The sequence below is a fragment of the Alosa sapidissima genome, chromosome 1 (assembly GCF_018492685.1).
Source record: "Alosa sapidissima isolate fAloSap1 chromosome 1, fAloSap1.pri, whole genome shotgun sequence".
Lineage (NCBI taxonomy): Eukaryota > Metazoa > Chordata > Actinopteri > Clupeiformes > Clupeidae > Alosa > Alosa sapidissima.
In genome coordinates, this window is record NC_055957.1 from 48,759,822 (window position 1) to 48,779,773 (window position 19,952).

Consider the following 19,952-nt stretch of genomic DNA (forward strand, 5'->3'; position numbering starts at 1 on the left):
TGTACAAACAATCTGTCTTTTCTTTTTAAAATGGCTAGTTTACAATTTCCAAAATAAATAATAAATACATACAATACTTTTCTTTGACAACATACGCTGAAACCGGAAGTCTAAGAAGGCTGGCATATTGTGCTCTGTGAAGTGGATGTTTCATGTCGGCATGTCATATAGTGCTGAGCACCTGCAGCTTGACCAACACACTCCAAAATAGCACAGCTGCTGGCCAAAAAATTGTCTTCTAATATCTTTAACATTTCACATCCAATGTCACAGTCTACACTGTACTCACTTGGGTTCCCATACACCTGCCAAGTCGATCAGATGAAAGATGGATAGGGATGGGAAAAACACACATGGACAACATATTGACAGACAGGGATTTCTCATTTTATAGTTGGATACTGCTGAAATGTTTTCACTGCATATTGCATATTTTCATCCTACAAACCCAATGAGTAACAGAAGTTTTTTTCTTTCTTTGATATTACTCTCCCTGTAAGCCTGAACCACCATTTACCTTTGAACCTGCACAAGATATTAGTCCAGGCAGTATTAATTAGTTGACCCAAGCAAAGGCAGCATCATAAGCCTTTCCACTAGCCATTAATGAAATCCTTTGATGTCTGTGCTTATAATTTGCTTTCCATTTAAATCTCAGCGCTTCAGCGAAGAGAATGCATAATCGGAATGCTATAGTGTCTTTTTGTTGACCCTGAAAATAAAACCTGCAGGAAAATTAACCTGAGTTTGGAGATGGAATGCATACCCCGCATCGCTACCAAGGGAGTATGAGAGTGCAGTGCACTGATCATTTGCATATTGCCATTTAAAGGGAAAGATCTCAAATCATACTATTCCTCATACCTGTCTTATTTCATGGTCGTTTACACTATTGATATTTAACACGTCACACTTCAAACAATGGACCATATAGGACAGGCAATTCATCTTTTTTTAGATAGATAATGGATATCATGATTTACTATTACTATTTACTGTCACACTTTCTGAGGTACCTGATGAAGTCATAATTACAGTATGAGTTGATTTGTTATTGTTCTTCACTGCAGCATTGTGTACCAAGTACATTACTTGAGATCTTGAGTGCTGAGAACTCTTAAAAGAGAATTCCCACCATTTTTCACATAGGCCTAGATCTCTGTTTCTTGAGCTCACCAAGTACTGTTGGGACAAAAAAAAATCACTGCTACCTAGCTCGGGTTGCTGCAGCCAACGGCTAGAGTAGCCAGGCAGTTACAGTGCTACACTTGGGGGGCATGTGCATCACATGAAGTTAACATGCCCCCAGAGTGTAGCACTGTTTTTTGTGCCGACGGTATTCGGTTACCTAGAGAAACAGAGATCTAGGTGAAAAATGCCAAGAATTCTCCTTTAACTGCAGTAGAAAGCCTGTAGAAAATAAATGTATGTGTCCATACTCTATGTTAACCATTTAATGCAAAGTTTGCTGTGTATCAGAAAAGCTGAATTTAACAGTGTCAGACATTGGTATGCTTTATGGCCAGGCCACTTTAACATGTCCTGGCACAGTCTCCAAGTTGAACTGCAAATAATCAATGTCTTCTGTCCTTTGCCTAGTAACCACCCTGCTGGCGGGTAGCCTTTTGGTTTGAATTTCCAGGTCGGAGGTCACCGGTGTGACCTTCTCCTGAGAGGGGCACTGCACAAGTGCTGCCTTGGGGTTGAGGTGCACGCAACAGGCCTTAGGGTAGTTCCGGAAGCACTCGTACGCGTCACTGCATCTGCACACTCTCCCCCTGGGCTCCAAAGAGCGCGGCGACACGCTGCGCTTTATCCTCAGTGGCATGATGCCCATGGCGCTGCGGGGCGACTTGGAAGGCCTCGGGGGGCCGCGGGGCTGTGACGAGCTGGTACAGCCCAGCAGACAGACGCGGCGCAGCACGCCCAGGTCCCGGCACACGACCCTGCGGAAGCTGGGGCGGAGCAGCATGTAGACGAGAGGGTTGTAGATGGTGGAGGACTTGGCGAACATGGCGGGCACAGCGAAGGCCAGTTGAGGGATGCTCTCTAGGTGGCCGAACGCCGCCCACATGGACACCACGGCGTAGGGGCTCCACGCAGAGAGGAAGCCGATGCACACGGCAACGCTGAGCTGGAGATAGGACCAGGAGGAGAAGAAGAGAGGTGAGCTGGAGATAGGACCAGAAGGAGAAGAAGAGAGGTGAAGAAAGGACCAGGAGGAGAAGAAGAGAGGTGAAGAAGAGAGGTGAGCTGGAGATAGGACCAGAAGGAGAAGAAGAGAGGTGAGCTGGAGATAGGACCAGGAGGAGAAGAAGAGAGGTGAGCGGGAGATAGGACCAGGAGGAGAAGAAGAGAGGTGAAGAAAGGACCAGGAGGAGAAGAAGAGAGGTGAGCTGGAGATAGGACCAGGAGGAGAAGAAGAGAGGTGAGCTGGAGATAGGACCAGGAGGAGAAGAAGAGAGGTGAGCGGGAGTGAGTAACGTTATGTTTATCAGCGCTTCACACTTGTGGTGAGAGGAGCGTTATTTTAGGCATTTTGCATACTCTGCTTTTAACACACAAGCTGTTATCTACTGTATGTAGGAACACACACACACACACACCCACACCCATACGAGCTGTTATCTACTGTATGTAGGAACACACACACACACACACACACAGTCAGTGCGTCGAGAATTCCCAGTTGTCACAGCCCAACATATAGTACTGGCAGTGTTGATTTGGTAGACAGAAAAGCAGGTGGTCTATATTCCATAATTGCCACAATAGCTACAGCCATTAGAAGAGACACTTGAGGAAAAACAGTATGGCCCGATGCCAAAGAATCAGGGTTCATTTGGCAAAACACAAGGAAATCGGGGATAAGGCACCTATGGGATTTGGGATGCACACAAGTATGCCTGTTGCCACTTGACACACCATGTCTCCCATTGATTAGCCAATCAAACACCACAGCATGCAGCAAACTCAAACACAAACCCCTCAGAGAAAATGAATAGCCATACTGGGGCACAAACCTCACCGGTAAGATACTAGATCCATCATAATGTTCCATGCCAAAGCCAGCACAATTAACTCTAATTGAGTAATGAGTCCTTCATCACTGTGAGTTATCTATTGAGGTCAGCAAGTCCATATATGATTGAGCTCTGCGCAGCTCCATACCTCCTTTAGATTTGTATTAGCTCTCAGACTTATTGGGGTCGTCTATTAACACAGTGGACAGAGGAATGCCATGCAGGGTTCATTTCTATTACTCATTTGCTCTGACCTCTACGCTTGCCTTTGATATCCCTATATTGTGCTATTACTAGCACCTACGGCACTTTTACAGCAGAAAGACGAAGTGACTACTGCACTACCAACGAAGGGCATGTTTGATTCCTCTCATGAGTGGAATGGCATCCGGAATGGCATAGAGGAGAAGAGATGAGACATGGGAGGGAGCAAGAGATCCCAATACAGTTAATTTGCTAGACAAAATCCCATTTAGTTTCATTAAGACCAAATAATAACACTTTATTCCTGTCCAGGCAAGGACATTTGGGTGTAACAGCAGTGAAGACAGGTGAAGAAATATAGATAATAATATCAATAAACTGTACATGCTGTGCAAAATGGCACAATTTATCTAAAAAAATAAAATCAATAATAATTTCCCCTTGGGGATCAATAAAGTATCTACCTATCTATCTACGATTAAGAGCATAATGGTAAAATGGACACACTGTATAATTTAGCATATTGGAGAAAAACAGAGCAAGAAAATGATGCAACTTCACTGCAATCAGAGTTAACAAACCTCAGAACGCTTCAAACTTAAGGCCCAACATTTATCTGCAAGGGATGATGTCTGACCAGCATTTTGTCACGGTTGATTTTCATATGCTTTTTGATGAAGGATGAGGTCTAGACAAATGAGAGCCAACTCATATAACTCTACAAATTGCAAATGCATACACATATACTGTGTACCTTTACAATAATGGCCTGGATGTTGCCCATGCGAGTCTTCTTGGGCACGTGACGCTCCATGGCTTTCTTGGTGGTGCGCACAGTCACCAGGATGCTGGTGTACGACACCACCATGACTGCGCAGGGAAGGAGGTAGCAGCCGACGAAGAGCACCAGCATGTAGGAGCGGGCACCCGGTTGGAGGTTGGACAGGCGCAGGTCGATGCAGCAGGCCGTGCCGTATGGCTCCGGGCCGTACTCACCCCAGTGGACCAGCGGGCAGCCCGCAAAGCCCAGGGAGTAGAGCCAGGCACACGCCACCAGCAGACGTCCGTGGGACGGCTGAAACCTGTTACCTGCAGAGCAGGCGGGCTGAGTCAGTTTACATCTGCATAAGACTGCAATAGGAAAATAGCAATAGCAAAATGGCTTTTGTGTATTTTGTTATTATTATTATTGATATGACACACTTACCATTAATCAAATAAACCTATCAAATTGAATACTGTCCTTACATGGTAAATAAACCAAATTCAATTTCTTTACACTGGTACGAAAATCTCTGTATTGCCCCAAGGACTTTAGACTGATATATCTGTATCTGGTAATAAACACAGCATCTTCTTCAGGTGTAATATCTGAAGACAAATAACTTCTATCTTTGCCGATCTACTGTGCTCTTGGCTCATTTCACGGTCTACTGCATGCTTTTCTGTAACCTTTCCCTGGCTGGACGATTGGACATACTCACCATAAAGAGGATAACATACTTTCATAAAGCACACCAAACTTAGCAAGGTTAACGTGGTCAGACTGCATATTCCAAACAGAAGGCCACAAAACGCGTAGATCAAGCATGCCGTCCTCCCAAACAACCACCTTGAGGGGAAAAAAAACACACAAACGATTGTAATGGAATATAAAATGAGATGCCGTTCATAGCCCACTGTAACGTCTGATCATTACTATAAATGTTGATACAGTCCTATCATTACATGATTGGGTGAAAATCATGCCACGTATGTGAGATGATGCTTTTCTCTCCTAAGCAGAGACATTATAGGATGAAACCAATTGATGTTGTAAATAAATGGAGCTATAACTGTTTCATATTACCTGTGAAAGGCACTTGAGAGGATAGCCATTGGGTACAAGGAGATAGTCAGACCCAGATCACTGATAGCCAAGTTGATGATGAAGAACTCTGCTGGCTTAAGTAGATGCTTCTTCTTATAGGAGACATAGAGCAGCATGCTGTTCCCAAGCACCGAGCACATACCTACAAGAATGGAGCATCAGTCAGGAGCCAGAGCAATCTATTGGATGCTTCAGTCAGAAAACCTCACACTGTTCTGTACTTATCCATGGTACTGGGTGCAAAATATGCAAAAGTCACTGAGAATGAGTGTTTTGATCCTGAAATGTCAATTTTCCTCTTCAGACTGGCCAGTGAATTCAGCGTGAATTAGTTGACTTGAGGTTAACAGGTGCAGCTAAGTGTTGCATCATTAAAATATCGGAATGGACCTGAAGCTTTTAAATGAACTGTAAATGGAGGCACTCATTGGAAGTGCTTTGTGTAAGCAAGTGTTGGACATGTAATATGCAGTAGACATCATGGCAAAGCATTGCTGTAAATTACAATAAAGAGTACATGTGCAAATATTTTTGATATTGATAGACTTTGAATACAGGCATAAAAACGGGAACATCTTCCCTTTCACCTGAGAAAAGGCATCAGGGGAATTCTGAAGCGCGGTTTTTCAACGATTTTCATTCTCATCAGTGCGCTTCGCTAACCTGCATAAGTGTTCTGACGTTCAGCTTTCAAGATCAAAGACTGCATGCAAAGCTGGGAACATGTAAGCCTCTCAGAATACAGGAAATGTGTGTAAGAGTGTGAGTTTATCTGTGCACACACATCTGCATGTTAGCTTTGACGGAGAGCTTTTATCATTCAATAAGTAAATGCTCAGTGTGACTGCATCCGTGGGGATATGTATGCTATAGAGAAAGTGAACAAGATTTGTGTTTGCAGGCATGATTGAAAGGTGAGATCAATGTGGGTGTGTGCATCCATCTGTATGTGTGTGCATATATGTGTGTGTGTGTGTGTGTGTGTGTGTGCATGTGTGTGTTTGTGTCAGAGGCTGTATTTGTATGAAATCGTATTTGTGTACAATAAGATATATTTACACAAGTGAGACCAATGTTTCATTAAGTCCAAACATAAAGCAGTACAGTGGCATACAATTGTGACAGCATCATGCAAACGCTAAACTAAATCCTAATTCATATTCAGCCTGAAACAGCACACTTACCAAATATAGCATAGACAATGGCCATGCTGATATCTGCAGCCTCTGGGATGGTTGACTGAAACAATACCTCATCCTCCAATACATTCAACTGCATGAAACGAGATAAAGCCATTAACTCACAACGTTCCATAACAGGCCGCATGGTTATTTGTGTAGAACAAACACTATGTTCTAATATGCTGGAGATGTTCTTTTTGTATATAACACATTTACTGATATGTTTTCTCAGAGGGCAGCTATACATTATAACCTTTAAGCTGGCATCAAGAAGGCTTAGTGCGTGGAATAGCAAAAATGAGTGTAACTAAAGGTTGTACCAGTGAGTATACATCTGTGTGTGTGTGTGTGTGTGTGTGTTGTGACTTGCATGAGGAGCACCCTTCAACTCAGACAAAGTGAGTTGGGTTGTGAATGGTGAATTTATTGGCAATGTGTGTTGAACTGTGCTCCATAGCAAACATGGAAACCTTTCTGAAGATGTATGCTACAACTGTTCATCTGGCAACTGATACACATGAGGGAGAAGACTTAAATGGCTCTGTGTGATGGTTGAGAAATTGAGACAAAATAAAGATGAATCGAGGGGCCAACGACAAACAATGTTGGAGGAGAGATGTGGAGACAGATGGTGTTTTATCACCATAAACATTTAAATTAAAACACACACACACACACACACAAGCTACCCGAACTGCAGATTAATTTTTGTTTTATTTATTTCATAAAGAAATGAGCATCTAATGACGTCTCCATTTGCCTCAAATTGGTTACAGTTCTGGTTTGTCTCTATGCAACAGTCAACACAACACAACTTTTAAAAGCTTTCTGATTGTTCTAATTAAATCAGGCTAGTGGATAGGTGCAACATCCTCTAAAATCTAAGAAGAAATCCATCCACCTACTGTAGTTAATGTGTTAAACGTGTGAAATCCAATGACTGTGACCGCAAACGAAAACGAAAAAATCGTTGCATATCAGAGCAGAACTAGGCTACTTATTTACTTTTTACCAGATGCATCGATACTGTATTATTGGAAGAGCAGGAAAAGCATTCATGGGCATGGGTAGGTTATGGCACAAAGTAGACATGCTGGCTACAAAAGATTTTCCTAATAAATTCCTAGTAGCCTATGTTCCAAGACCCCTTAAAATGACACCTGGCAACGTTTATGTTGTAGGCTACTTACCATATTTCCTGTTCTACTAACAATCCCTTGGGAGGCTCCAAAAGTCATCCAATGACTTTGTCCTTAAAACAAAAAGATGGCTTTGAAAATGCTCGTCACTTGCAAGTTGAGTAGGCACGTTGCCGCAGATCACAATAAGACAGTAGCCTAGCTATCTAATTTTAAAAGGTAAAAACTCGCAAATACTATCAGGATAAACTGAAGGTGTAGGCTCTCGTGAAGATGCAGCGGCTTTTATCCTCCAGTGCGTGGTTGACTGTCCGTTTGAGATGTGTTCCACGACTACGTCTTCGTGACGTGTCGTTTCACGCGTTACAGTGTGCAACAACCCGCGTATTCCGTTCTTGTTTCTGTCTTTGTCCTTGGATATGTAACCATCCAACTGACCATTTCCTTCAGTCTTAAGCTTTAATTCATAACCATCTGTCATCATATTAATTTTATATCATAGTAAAGACTAATGGTGGTGACAGAATAGATGTTATGAGTTATTTGTTTTGTGTTTCTGAAGTATGGCATTCTTAAAAAATGCATTTGTATGCATTAAAGGTAATAACTAGTAAAAAAATAAAATGTCAACCCATGTCATCAGGCCCTGCCAGTCAGTCATTTTAGCTGCCACTGATCTGATCAAAACTCAATAAAACTTAATGACTGTATCGATGTCATGTCAAATGATTTCACGCCCTCTGAAAGGTTAATTGGACACATTTTATGTGGCATTTACAGTTTTCAACGATTGTTTACACACTAAAATAAAAATTTCCACACAATTTGCAAAATTCTACTCCTAGGAGCAAAACACCTCCACATATTAGCACACATTAAACATTACACACAATGTCTGCTTCACCCTTTTTGCAAAACATTACACACAGTGATTTGTAAAACTCTACACACATTTTCACACCTTAGACACAGATAAGGATTGTGAGGTTACTTCCTTTTCATTACAAAGCCCCGGATTGCCAATGACCACACTAATGAATGAATTGGATAATCACATCCAGCAGTTGTGGAAGCACACATGTGCTAATTTGAAAACGCAGCACTCGCAGCACAGGTGTGCTATAAAAGGCAGCAGTTGAGTTCACCTGTCTTCAACCAAAATGGAAGGAGCTAGAAAAAAAAGAAGAGTGAGAATGAGAGGGGGAGCTCAAAGAGGAGATGAAGGAGGTAGAGGAAGAGAAGGAGGTAGAGGAGGAGGCAGGTAGAGGAAGAGGAGAAGAAGGAGATGGAGGAAGAGGCAGACAGAGAGATGATGAATAGTTACAGTATTCTTGTTGCTTAGTTTTTCTTCAGAGTCAAAGTGTATGTACTTTTACAGTAATTTTTATTTGTCTACAGATTTTATTTGTTTTATTGATTTCATTGTTGGTTGATTACTGTAACTGATTATGGTAAGAAATACTGTAAGTATTGAAATAAATACTTGAAACGCTACAACGGCGGCGCTCGGGGAGCAGTGAGGTGTTAGGTGGCTTGCTCAAGGGCACTTCAGCCGCGGCCCACTGGTCGGGGCTCGAACCGAAGTCCAGAGTGCTAACCAGTGGGCCACGGCTGCCCAGCACTGTAGGGTCTCTCAAGCATCCATTATTGGCCCTTACAGTTCAACCTCTACATGCTCTCATTGAGACACCTTATTAGACAACACAGGATGTGCAAACAACAAACAACTCTACATTTCTCTGTCACCCCATAACACTAGCTCCATTGATGAACTTTTTTAGTGTGTTGACCAAATGAACTACTGGATGTCTCAGATCTTTCTTCAACTAAGGAAAGAAAAGACTGAGGTCTTACTTAGATGGTTATTTATTGATTGATGTTTTATAAGAAACGTCTTTTGTGCAATAACATCGATAAAGAATTTCAATCAACCAATCACTTAGAGTTAAAGCCTAGAGCTCTGAGCACTAACTAAAGGCCATTGGCATTAAACACCATTCTCCTTGATAAATACTTTGGTTTGCTCCTGGACCCTGATTTAACCTAATCGCATCATTCAAACATGGACACTACTATGACTGTTTGTCCATCAAGAAAATTCATAAAAAAACACTACAGGCAGCTAAGATTTGCGACTGGAGACATAAACAGTTCCACTGCCAGGCCGTAGAGCCCGTACTCTGTGCCTCCTCTTTTTATCATTTACCAAACCTGAAGCTCGTGGAGTAGTCAGCATTTTTCTCCATCCTTTTAATGTGATTTCCAGGGCTCATAACTGAATGGTATAATTCAATCACACACACAGACATAATCTCCTTCAGTAGTGTTAAGGGAACTACATCACTGTGCGTGGATGAAAAATTGTTTTTCCATGTAAGGAATAAAGGAGCATGCATCATGCATGGGTTTCACAGCCACATTCAATCAATTAATTGATTGCCATCAGCTATAGCGGAATGTTATGGAACTTAGCCATAGGAATTTCTAATTACAGCTGTAACTAGTTTTGAACAATCTCAGGAGAAGTAGCCTGCATGTTTATATTACTTAATACAAAGTATGTGTACAAATACAAAATAATACAAAGCAAAGAGTTTCCTTTTAATACTTTTAGAACTTTTAGAACTCACACTGAAAATGTCTTCCATTATCTACCTATTGCCCTCTTCCATAAACTTAACTTCTTGGTCATGTCTAAACTTTACCCTATCATCATAGTAAAAGAGTATTTGACTCATATCTGGGTCATCCAAAACATCAGAGTGTTTATGTGCATTTATTAATATGCAGATAAAAAGCAATGCTCTAAAACATTATTATTTTACTGTGAATACAATTGCTGTACATCTTTTATAAATTGATAGTGCCAGTGGCTAAAATCAATACCTGACCCTTCTCCATTGCAAATTATGTTCCCCTTGGATTTAGTTGAGATTTCATAAATACATTTGTCCATAGATTTATTTTGGAAGATATGTGCAAAAAGTTACTGCAACAAGAATATTCTCAAATGCTGAAAAGTTTTGTAGATGAAAAACGCATTACCTCTTTAGTAGTCATCATAGTATGTTTAATAAGTAAGTAAAAATGACTCTTGGACACAGTACGATCAGCTATCAAAAAAGGCCTAAATGGTGAGTCTTTCAAATGATCAGACGGCCATTTCAAGAAAGCTAATTATGCATGACAAAAAAACATGCATAATTTCTTACCCAAGTGATATTTCCATTTCACAAAACAAACTGTATCAAAAGATTTCTCTGAAGTTTCTCTTAAAAGTCCCCTGTGTAATGTTTTTAGTTGTTTGTTAACAAAAATCAACATTTCCCTTAAAATATGGCCCCATTCATGTTTAATACCACCATGACCAATTTGAAGAATAGGCTACCTATTGGCTTAGAAATCCTCATTCAGCATTCTACATAGCTAAGGGTCGACTCTCCATACGTGCGCCATTGTAATTCCACTGTTATATATATCCAATTGCATACAGGCTAGTTTCATGTCAATGTATGTCTTTGTTCTTATATTTAGGAATTCTGGTTTAATGATGGCATCTCTGTGTTTCAGGCCTAATCATGTCTGACTTTTTTTTTGCCTCAGATCAAGCATAGAGTCTAACCACTGCCTGAAGTTTCAGTCTCTTCTGGGTTTGTTGGATTGATTAAAAAGAAGAATTTATTTAAATATTCATACTATATAGGATTGCCAGGAGACTGTGATTTCTGTTTAATATGTCTACCATCACAGCTCCATTAAGTCATCCATACTGAACTCTGTCCCTCTCTGCCTCTCTACTACCTGCAGTACAAACACAGCCAAGCAATATTGGTGCTACCGGATGTCAGCGCAGGTCATGAGCTGTGCATAGCGTACTCTATGTTGATATACAATGTATGAGACGTGAACCTTCATAAACACCTGTATCATCTTAGATAGATAGTAGGACTACAGAGCTACAGTGCATATACACAGAGGTAGCAGACCAGCACTCTACAGTCTCCAAACTGTTTCAGTAGGTCAACTGAATTATAATATGGGCACTGGCCAACATTTTATAAGTTGCTGGCATTTTGCATTTTTTCTAGGTTTTTTGTAGCCTATATATTTTTTAATTTTCTTATTTTTCTTCTTATTACTTAGTATATCAACCTGAGGCTGTTAATTTAATCACAGTTTCAATTAGTCCATCCAACTTTGTGATGTTCCTCAGGACATTTTGTATATGTTGATGCACAATGGCTTATTTAAAAAGGCTACATTATTTCATTATTTTTCTTACACGGACAAATCAATTCAGGTACCATGTCCCTTACGTGATTTCTCTTGAACCAAGTTAAATCATTTAAATGCAAATGGTAGGCAGATACAGGGTGTGTGTGTGTGTGTGTGTGTGTGCGCGCGCGAAACAAATCTTCAAGGACAGTGTGATCCACACAATATGAAGGGCACCTATTCAGTTGCCAAATTGAGTGGTTTGCATGTTGATAGTGAGAGTAGCCTTCATAAATAGACCCTTTCAAGAGAGTTCCATTATCAGCATCTTATTATAGGCTACGGCTCTTCACAGTGCTAGTAGAACGCTCCATTGACTTGAATGGGATTTCCTAAAGTTCTAGCGGTAAATAAATTCATGTAATTACCGCTGCAAACATATAATTACCGCTGTCAATGGCAACGGGTTTTGTGCTTCTGATACGTCTTTCATATCACTACGCAAGGACTGGAACTTCATTCAAACGTGAAAGCAGACGGTTGATCAGCTGTGTTCTAAAGAATGTTTGATTCAAGTTCAGCAGCGTTGTTGTGAACTAGGCCTATTTGTTTCTCAGCAAATGCCACGATGAACGGTAACAAATAGGCTAGGTTATGTAGGCTAAAGTCATATCGTGGGGAGTTTATTATTTCGTTTTGGCAAGTAGCCGTATAATAAGCGGGATAATGTATAGAACGCCGGTCGTTACTGTGAAAATAAGTCCCTTCAGGCGGAACAAGACCCCTCCGCTCCGCGTCGGGGTCCGGTTCGCCCTGTCGGGACTTATTTTCCCAGTAATGACCGGCGTTCTATACATTATCCCTTACTTATTATACGGCTCTTCACAATGCTAGTAGAACGCTCCATTGACTTGAATGGGATTTCCCAAAGTTCTAGCGGTAAATAAATTCATGTAATTACCGCTGCAAACATATAATCAAAGATCCTTGATTACTTTAACCCTCTCTGATATAATTACCGCTGTCAATGGCAACGGGTTTTGTGCTTCTGATAAGTCTTTCATATCACTACGCAAGGACTGGACCTTCATTCAAACATGAAAGCAGACGGTTGATCAGCTGTGTTCTAAAGAATGTTTGATTCAAGTTCAGCAGCGTGTGTTGTTGCGAACTAGCCTATTTATCTCAGGTTTGTGATACTGTTCACCAGTGGCTGATATTTTAACAGCTTGGAGTTGAAGCAAGTGTCCATACAGGTCAAAAAAACATCCTATCTCGACAATAGTCACAGTCTTATAAGTCCTATGATGGTGATGTCTGGGGCAGGGGCGTAGATTTGCGTGGGGACCGAAGGACATGTCCACACCAATGTCAAATTACGACTGGAATGTCCCCACCAATATTCAGGTTGAAATAGGGGGAAAAGCGCTCACAGCACAGCGCATTTCTTGTAATGTGCAGTAGCCTATAAGGGTAAATCGCGCTGATTTGAAGTTACCTATAATAGGCCTAACTACCAGTGAGCCGCAGTCTCCTGCGCAGCATGCAGCGCTTCAGCTTTTCTTCACTACAAGCATGAAGTGCGTCCAAATTCACCCATTCTTCTCTGTTGAACTCCTTGAGAAGTAGGCTACTCATCACACATGTGTCACATGAAAGAGCCTTTTCTCAGCTTTTAAACAGTGCTAGCTAGCCACTGTTTGCTGTGATAAACAGTTCGCGAGAAAAATAACTTCAAGAGATGTAACAATTATTCTCTGCGCCCATCTCCACATCCATTCGTCTCGGTGGAATATCTAGCCTACACACTTCACGCAACACATGACAAACCATATATCAGAATAAACAGCAGACCTTACCGAACACAAAGGTGTGTATAGTTCCCGTGTTTCCCTGTATAGTTAGCTGTTCCAGAGTAGGCTAATCCGGTTTTTAAATAAATTATAGCAAAATTCAACATGGTCTTTCGGCTGCATTTCTTAAAACTGAGCTGTGCTTACATCGCCTAGATAGGCCTATCTGTAAATATTAGAATCAGATAATATACAGGCAGCTCACGGTTAAGAGTTTGTCAATGCAGCCTTAATGATTTCTTTTCACAAAATGCTAGCATGCATGTATTTAAGGTTCTTAAAACTGAGCTGTGCTTACATCGCCTAGATAGGCCTATCTGTAAATATTAGAATCAGATAATATACAGGCAGCTCACGGTTAAGAGTTTGTCAATGTAGCCTTAATGATTTCTTTTCACAAAATGCTAGCATGCATGTATTTAAGGTTCTTAAAACTGAGCTGTGCTTACATCGCCTAGATAGGCCTATCTGTAAATATTAGAATCAGATAATATACAGGCAGCTCACGGTTAAGAGTTTGTCAATGTAGCCTTAATGATTTCTTTTCACAAAATGCTAGCATGCATGTATTTAAGGTTCTTAAAACTGAGCTGTGCTTAAATGGGCATGATTTCATAACAGACCAAATAGAAAATAAATAGGGTAGTGTCCCCACCAAAGCTCAGACCAAACCTACGCCCTTGGTCTGGGGTGTTTATTAACCCCCGCCAGTGAAAACAACATAACCCACAGGTCAAGAGGCTTTGGTGAAGGTGGTCAAGGTGAATCTTTCAGGAAAGTTTTACCCTAGCTCCTTATACACACATGTGGACACACACACACACACACTCTCTCACACACACATTATGTGTTAGAAAGCGATATTATTGGTGTTTTCGTATATTTTTGTTGTTCCCTCCTGGACTTCTTTGATGCATTGTGACACTATGTCCACCAGTCTATCATGATATATAAAGTAATTTATAAAAACTACATCCATTCGGGACATTTGACATGTGCCAGTGTCTCGTTGTCATGGTAAGTGGGGTGAAGAATGCAGTGTGGTTTGTGGCTGGATAGGTACCACGTAGCCTGGTCTGGTCTTGTTGGGAGGACTTGAAGGTGCGCTTTGATGGTAAACGTGAGAATATCCTCACCAAGAGTGGATTTTCAAGATATGTTGTGGGACAGGGAGTGATCTGCAAATGGTAGAAGTGGTGGTTTTCCCTGTAGCCTGGAGTTGTCCAGTGTTGTGCGCTGTGTGAACGGTTAATTGTGAGGATGGCTGCCTTATTATTATTGTTGGTAGCTCACACTGCGTGTCGCTCAGCTTAAGTTGTGAGTGGGTGAATGATTAGATAGATAGATAGATAGATAGATAGATACTTTATTGATCCCCAAGATGAAATTCAAGGTCTCAGTAGCATACAGACATCACACACAACATGCACTAACAGCAGAAAAGTAATAAAAGTATATAATATAAAAAACACAACTAAGCAATAAGGACAGTAGAAGATAAAGAATATACTAAAATACAAATTATACTAAATAACACTAAATCTAGATCAAGTCTAAAACAGTATCCACATAGTGTGCTTAGGGGTGATTAAGCATGAGGCGCTTGCAATGACTGAGGCAGGGACTGAGCCTGTGATTCTCTGTGCATAGTAAGGTAAGGTGCTCTGTGAGAGTGAGTGTCATGGTGATGGTGCAAATGAGTAAGTCCAACAGTGCAACAGTGCAAGAATAAAGTGTAGAGACCAGTATAAAATAAATATGGACATATAAGAGAGTAGACAAGGTAATATAAAAAAAAAAACATAGAAAACTATATCAGTGCAAGAATGGGTTGACGTAATTGGGTTACAGCCATTAAACAAGTATTGATTATACAGCATTAAGAATTAAGTATAGGTATAAGTGTGGCCACAATCCAGCACATATTGGTATGTGCTAATATCAAAGTCAAAGTCAAAGTCAGCAGCTTTATTGTCAATTTCTTCACATGTTCCAGACATACAAAGAGATCGAAATTACGTTTCTCACTATCCCACGGTGAAGACAAGACATATTTTACCAATTTAAGTCCACAGACAAACATAACATTCAAGTAAACAAAAAAGTAAGTAAATAAGAGGGCACATATAATAATGAAAAAAATAAGAGCAGCAAAATTTGGTTGAAAATTGTGCATAGACAGTCAATAAAATACTAGTGCAAAGTCAGGCCAATAAAAGGCTTGGGTAGTTCTGTTTGACCTAAGAAAGAAAGTGACATAGTGGTGCAAGTTATGTAAGAGCAGCAGAAGTGTTGTGTTTTCAGGACAACAACAACAAGTTGTAAAGTGTACAAGTGTGCAAGTGTGCAAGTGGAGTAGTGCACGCGGCCATTGTGGGTCCAATGTCCAGGATGTTATGTAGCTGAGGGTGGAGGGGGGAGAGGAGGGAGAGAGTTCAGCATCCTTACAGCTTGGTGTATGAAGCTGTTGGTGAGTCTGGTAGTGCGGGAGCGCAGGCTTCTGTACCTCTTCCCAGAGGGCAGTAGATCGAACAGATTGTGAGCGGGGTGACTTGCATCACTCACAATTTTGGTCGCCTTGCGGGTGAGGTGGGTGGTGTAAATGTCTTTCAGGGAGGGGAGTGAGGCACCAATAATCCTTCCAGCTGTGTTCACTATGCGCTGCAGGGCTTTCCTGTTGTATTCAGTGCAGCTTCCGCCCCACACAGCGATACAGCTATAATATAGCATGCAAACAGTGAAGCAATAAGACAGTGGTAAAAAGTGACTAGTGGACAGACAGCACACAAACATGGAGAGGGTGGAGAGGCAGACAGACTATGCGGAAATTAAAAGTCTATCTCTCCTCTTCCCTTGTGGAAAGTGAAGCATTGAACAGTTCAATGGCCCTGGGGACAAATGACTTCCTCAGTCTGTCTGTCGTGCAAGGCAGTGAGGGAAGTCTCCAGCTGATAAAGCTGCTTAGTAATAGTGCTGTGGAGTGGATGACACTCATTGTCCAAAATGTTGATCAGTTTGTAGTAGTTTTGGAAGTACAGGCTGCTCTGCCCTTTCTTGTAGAGTGCTTAAGTATTGGCTGACCGGTCCAGTTTATTGTCCAGGTGGAGACCCAGATACTTGTAGGTGCTTACCACCTCCACATTGACCCCATCAATGGAGACTGGTAGCAGAGCGGGCTTAGACCTGCGGAAATCCACCACCATCTCCTTGGTCTTTGAGTTGAAGGTGATTGAGTTTGCACCATTTCACAAAGTCCTCCACCAGGCTCCTGTACTCCTCCTCTTGCTCGTCCCTGATACACCCCACAATTGTAGTATCATCAGAAAACTTCTGCATGTGGCATGACTCGGTGTTGTAGCAGAAGTCAGATGTGTACAGGGTGAACAGGACTGGAGAGAGCACAGTTCCCTGTGGAGCTCCGGTGCTGCTGATCACAGTGTCAGAGAGACAGTTCTTCAGTCTGACTAACTGTGGTCGCCCGGTCAGGTAATCTGTAATCCAGGTTACCAGGTGAGAGTCCACACCCATCTGCAAGAGCTTGTCTCCCAGTCTGAGGGGTTGGATGGTGTTAAAAGCACTTGAGAAATCAATGAACATGATTCTCACAGCACTTGCGCCCCTTGTCCAGGTGAGAATGTGTCCTGTGTAGAAGATAAGTGATGGCATCGTCCACACCCACTTTCTTCTGGTATGCAAACTGTAACGGGTCTAGTGCATGGCGTACCTGGGGTCTGAGGATACCTAAGACCAGTCGCTCCATTGTCTTCATCACATGTGATGTTAGAGCGACAGGCCTGTAGTCATTAAGCTTACTTGGGTGTGGCTTCTTAGGGACGGGGGTGAGACATGATGTCTTCCACAGTGTTGGAACTTGTCCGAGACGTAGACTCCAGTTGAAGATGTGCTTCAGTGGCTCCCCTAGTTCAGCAGCACAGGCCTTGAGCAGCCTTGGACACAATCTGTCAGGCCCGGCTGCCTTCATAGGACGAAGTTTCCTCAGTTGATCTCCTGATCTGCCGTGATGATGGGGGGGGGGGGGGGGGGGGGTGCATCTGGGGTCTGTGTGTCTGACGGCTGTTGACTGAAGTCGTTGTCACCTCATTGTTTGTGGTCGCCAAATGATTGTCCCAAATGAATGTGGGAGGGGTGCAATATCCAGTGATGGTGGGGTTGCGATAGCCTGTGATGGTGGGGGTGAGTCTTGCACTGGTAGTGAGGGGGTGTGGGGGCTGGGGGATGACCACCTCCTTGATGTCCCTGTCAAGGCTGCCATGGTCATGGACACCTCAACAGGCACAGGCAAGGAGGAGGTGTCCACGACCATGGCATGGAATGAGCGGGTCCGTAACTATTTAGTGTTATTCAGTTCAACTGTTGTGTTGCCTGGTCTCACCCACTTCAGATGTGTTTCAGTCAGATGACAGAGATTGTTCAAGTCTAGCCAGTCTGACCTCACACAGAATACCGCCGCTTTAATGTCATGTTTGTCATTGGCCTTCAACTTGTAAAGCAAGCCACTGTGCATCATTCTTCTTAGCGGTCGGAACTTTCCGCCTTTGGAGATGTTGGATGAGTGATGCACGAGCCATCTGTCTCACCGTTGAATTACTGTTGTTAAGCATGTTGAGTAGGTGGCTGGTTCTAGTGGCAGTGTATATCCACCCGATATTTGGGACACCCAGACCTCTAGCCTTCCTAGACTGAAAGATATGTCCCGGGTTGAGTGCATGTTCAGCCCACTTCCTTACCAGTCTCACTGTTTTATTATTTAGTTCAATCAGTCTGCAAACAAGTGCTGACACACTCTCTCACACACACACACACACACACACACACACACACACACACACACACACAAATAAATACTAAGATCTTTCTAAGTCTAAATTAAACAGAAATTGTAGCCTTTTCATTCCATGCTACATAAGGCTAAGGCATATGGCTTCAATCCAAAATGTTATCTCCATGATACAGCGGAGAGTCCATTAGCACCAACTCACCAGCAGCGAATATTGCCTGCCTCTGGGCCTAAATCCTGTTTTCACTGCTGACACACCAACGCATACGAGCTGTTTCTGGACATACAGTATACATCAGATTTAGCAAGTCGACATCTGCGGAATATCTGCAGGGTATAGGCACACACACGCACTGGACTTCTAAGGCAGATCAGAGGCTGGAGAGGCTTAGGCTGTCTAAATACTGTTAACAGCATCACTTGTAAAAGAACAAACAAACATACAAACAAAAAAATGAATGGTTATGACTGCACTCATAAAGCACTTGGGTATCATTGTATAAGTCATTTTATGCCATCATTGCCTTGTTACATTGGACTTGTTACACACACAGCATTTAAAAGGCATTATGAATACTTTATAGGCCTAAATGTGTCTTTAATGCCTTATAACTATTGACTGAACTACCTCAATGTTTAATTGTCATTAAATATTTCACAATACAAGATGTTATGATCCCATCAGAGTTGCTTTTGTTTGTGTTTTTCACAAAATATATTTGATTCTATTATTCTCGACAACACAGCTTATTTCTGAGATGTGCAAAAAAACGTACTTACTTATTTATCCCCACACATATTTCCCTCTGGCCATTGTTTTTCAATGAGAGGCTCTAAGAATGCTCAACTGAAAACCCAATGAGGATTAATTAAACAAATAGCCTGAATCTGAAATACATTAATTTCTCTCAAGTAACCTTTACTAATATAATTTACATTTAGCTTTTGTTTACCCCATATACATTGTCTAATGCATTCCCAAACTTTTCCCCCGCGTACCACCACCTCATCCTGACTTGGCTCGCGTACCCCCACCATCATAAAAACTTAACACATTCTATTGACGCACTCCAGGCATCATGCTTAGGCTAATTAGCCGCCCTACATGATAACAAATAACAAAATCAAAATGTGCAACTGGTCTATGAGCTCTCGCACTAAAAAACAGTGTGGAGAACAACATTATGAAACACAAAGAACAAAGAGAACATAGATAGATAGATAGATAGATAGATAGATAGATAGATAGATACTTTATTGATCCCCAGGGAAAAACATAGGCTTAAAGGAACCGTATGTAAGAAAAATATTTCAATTAATCATAAAATGGCCCTGATATGTCACTAGACATTAAGAAATCATGTTAATTTCAAATACTTATATCACTGACAACAGTAGTCCGGCCAGGATATTGTCATTTAAAAAGTGAAGTTGCAGCCCTCAACTGATGTTGATGTTGTGTTTTGTCATGTCATGTTGTGTTTTGGCCTGATGCGCCACCCTCCACCTATCTACTAATCACGAAGTCAGTAGTGTTTCGCCATCAGGGTTGGCAACCTCGAGTCAGGGGGAGGGGGAGGGGATACATCGCTCTTCAGTATTTTGAAAGTGATTGCAGTACCAGTTTTGGCCACAATCTTACATATGGTTCCTTTAAGATAAAAAAAAA

At 41.7% G+C, this 19,952-nt stretch overlaps 1 protein-coding gene across 1 annotated transcript; it reads right to left on the bottom strand.

Annotated features, from left to right (window-relative positions):
- Positions 1–241: 241 nt before the first annotated feature.
- Positions 242–7,682, bottom strand: LOC121704877 (opsin-5-like). The gene is made up of 6 exons (XM_042085415.1): positions 7,469–7,682; positions 6,282–6,369; positions 5,077–5,239; positions 4,712–4,839; positions 3,982–4,316; positions 242–2,134 (listed from the first exon to the last, which is right to left on the bottom strand). Exons 1-6 carry the CDS (start codon positions 7,514–7,516, stop codon positions 1,517–1,519), a joined length of 1,380 nt encoding a protein of 459 aa, XP_041941349.1. The 5' UTR covers positions 7,517–7,682; the 3' UTR covers positions 242–1,516.
- Positions 7,683–19,952: the final 12,270 nt, after the last annotated feature.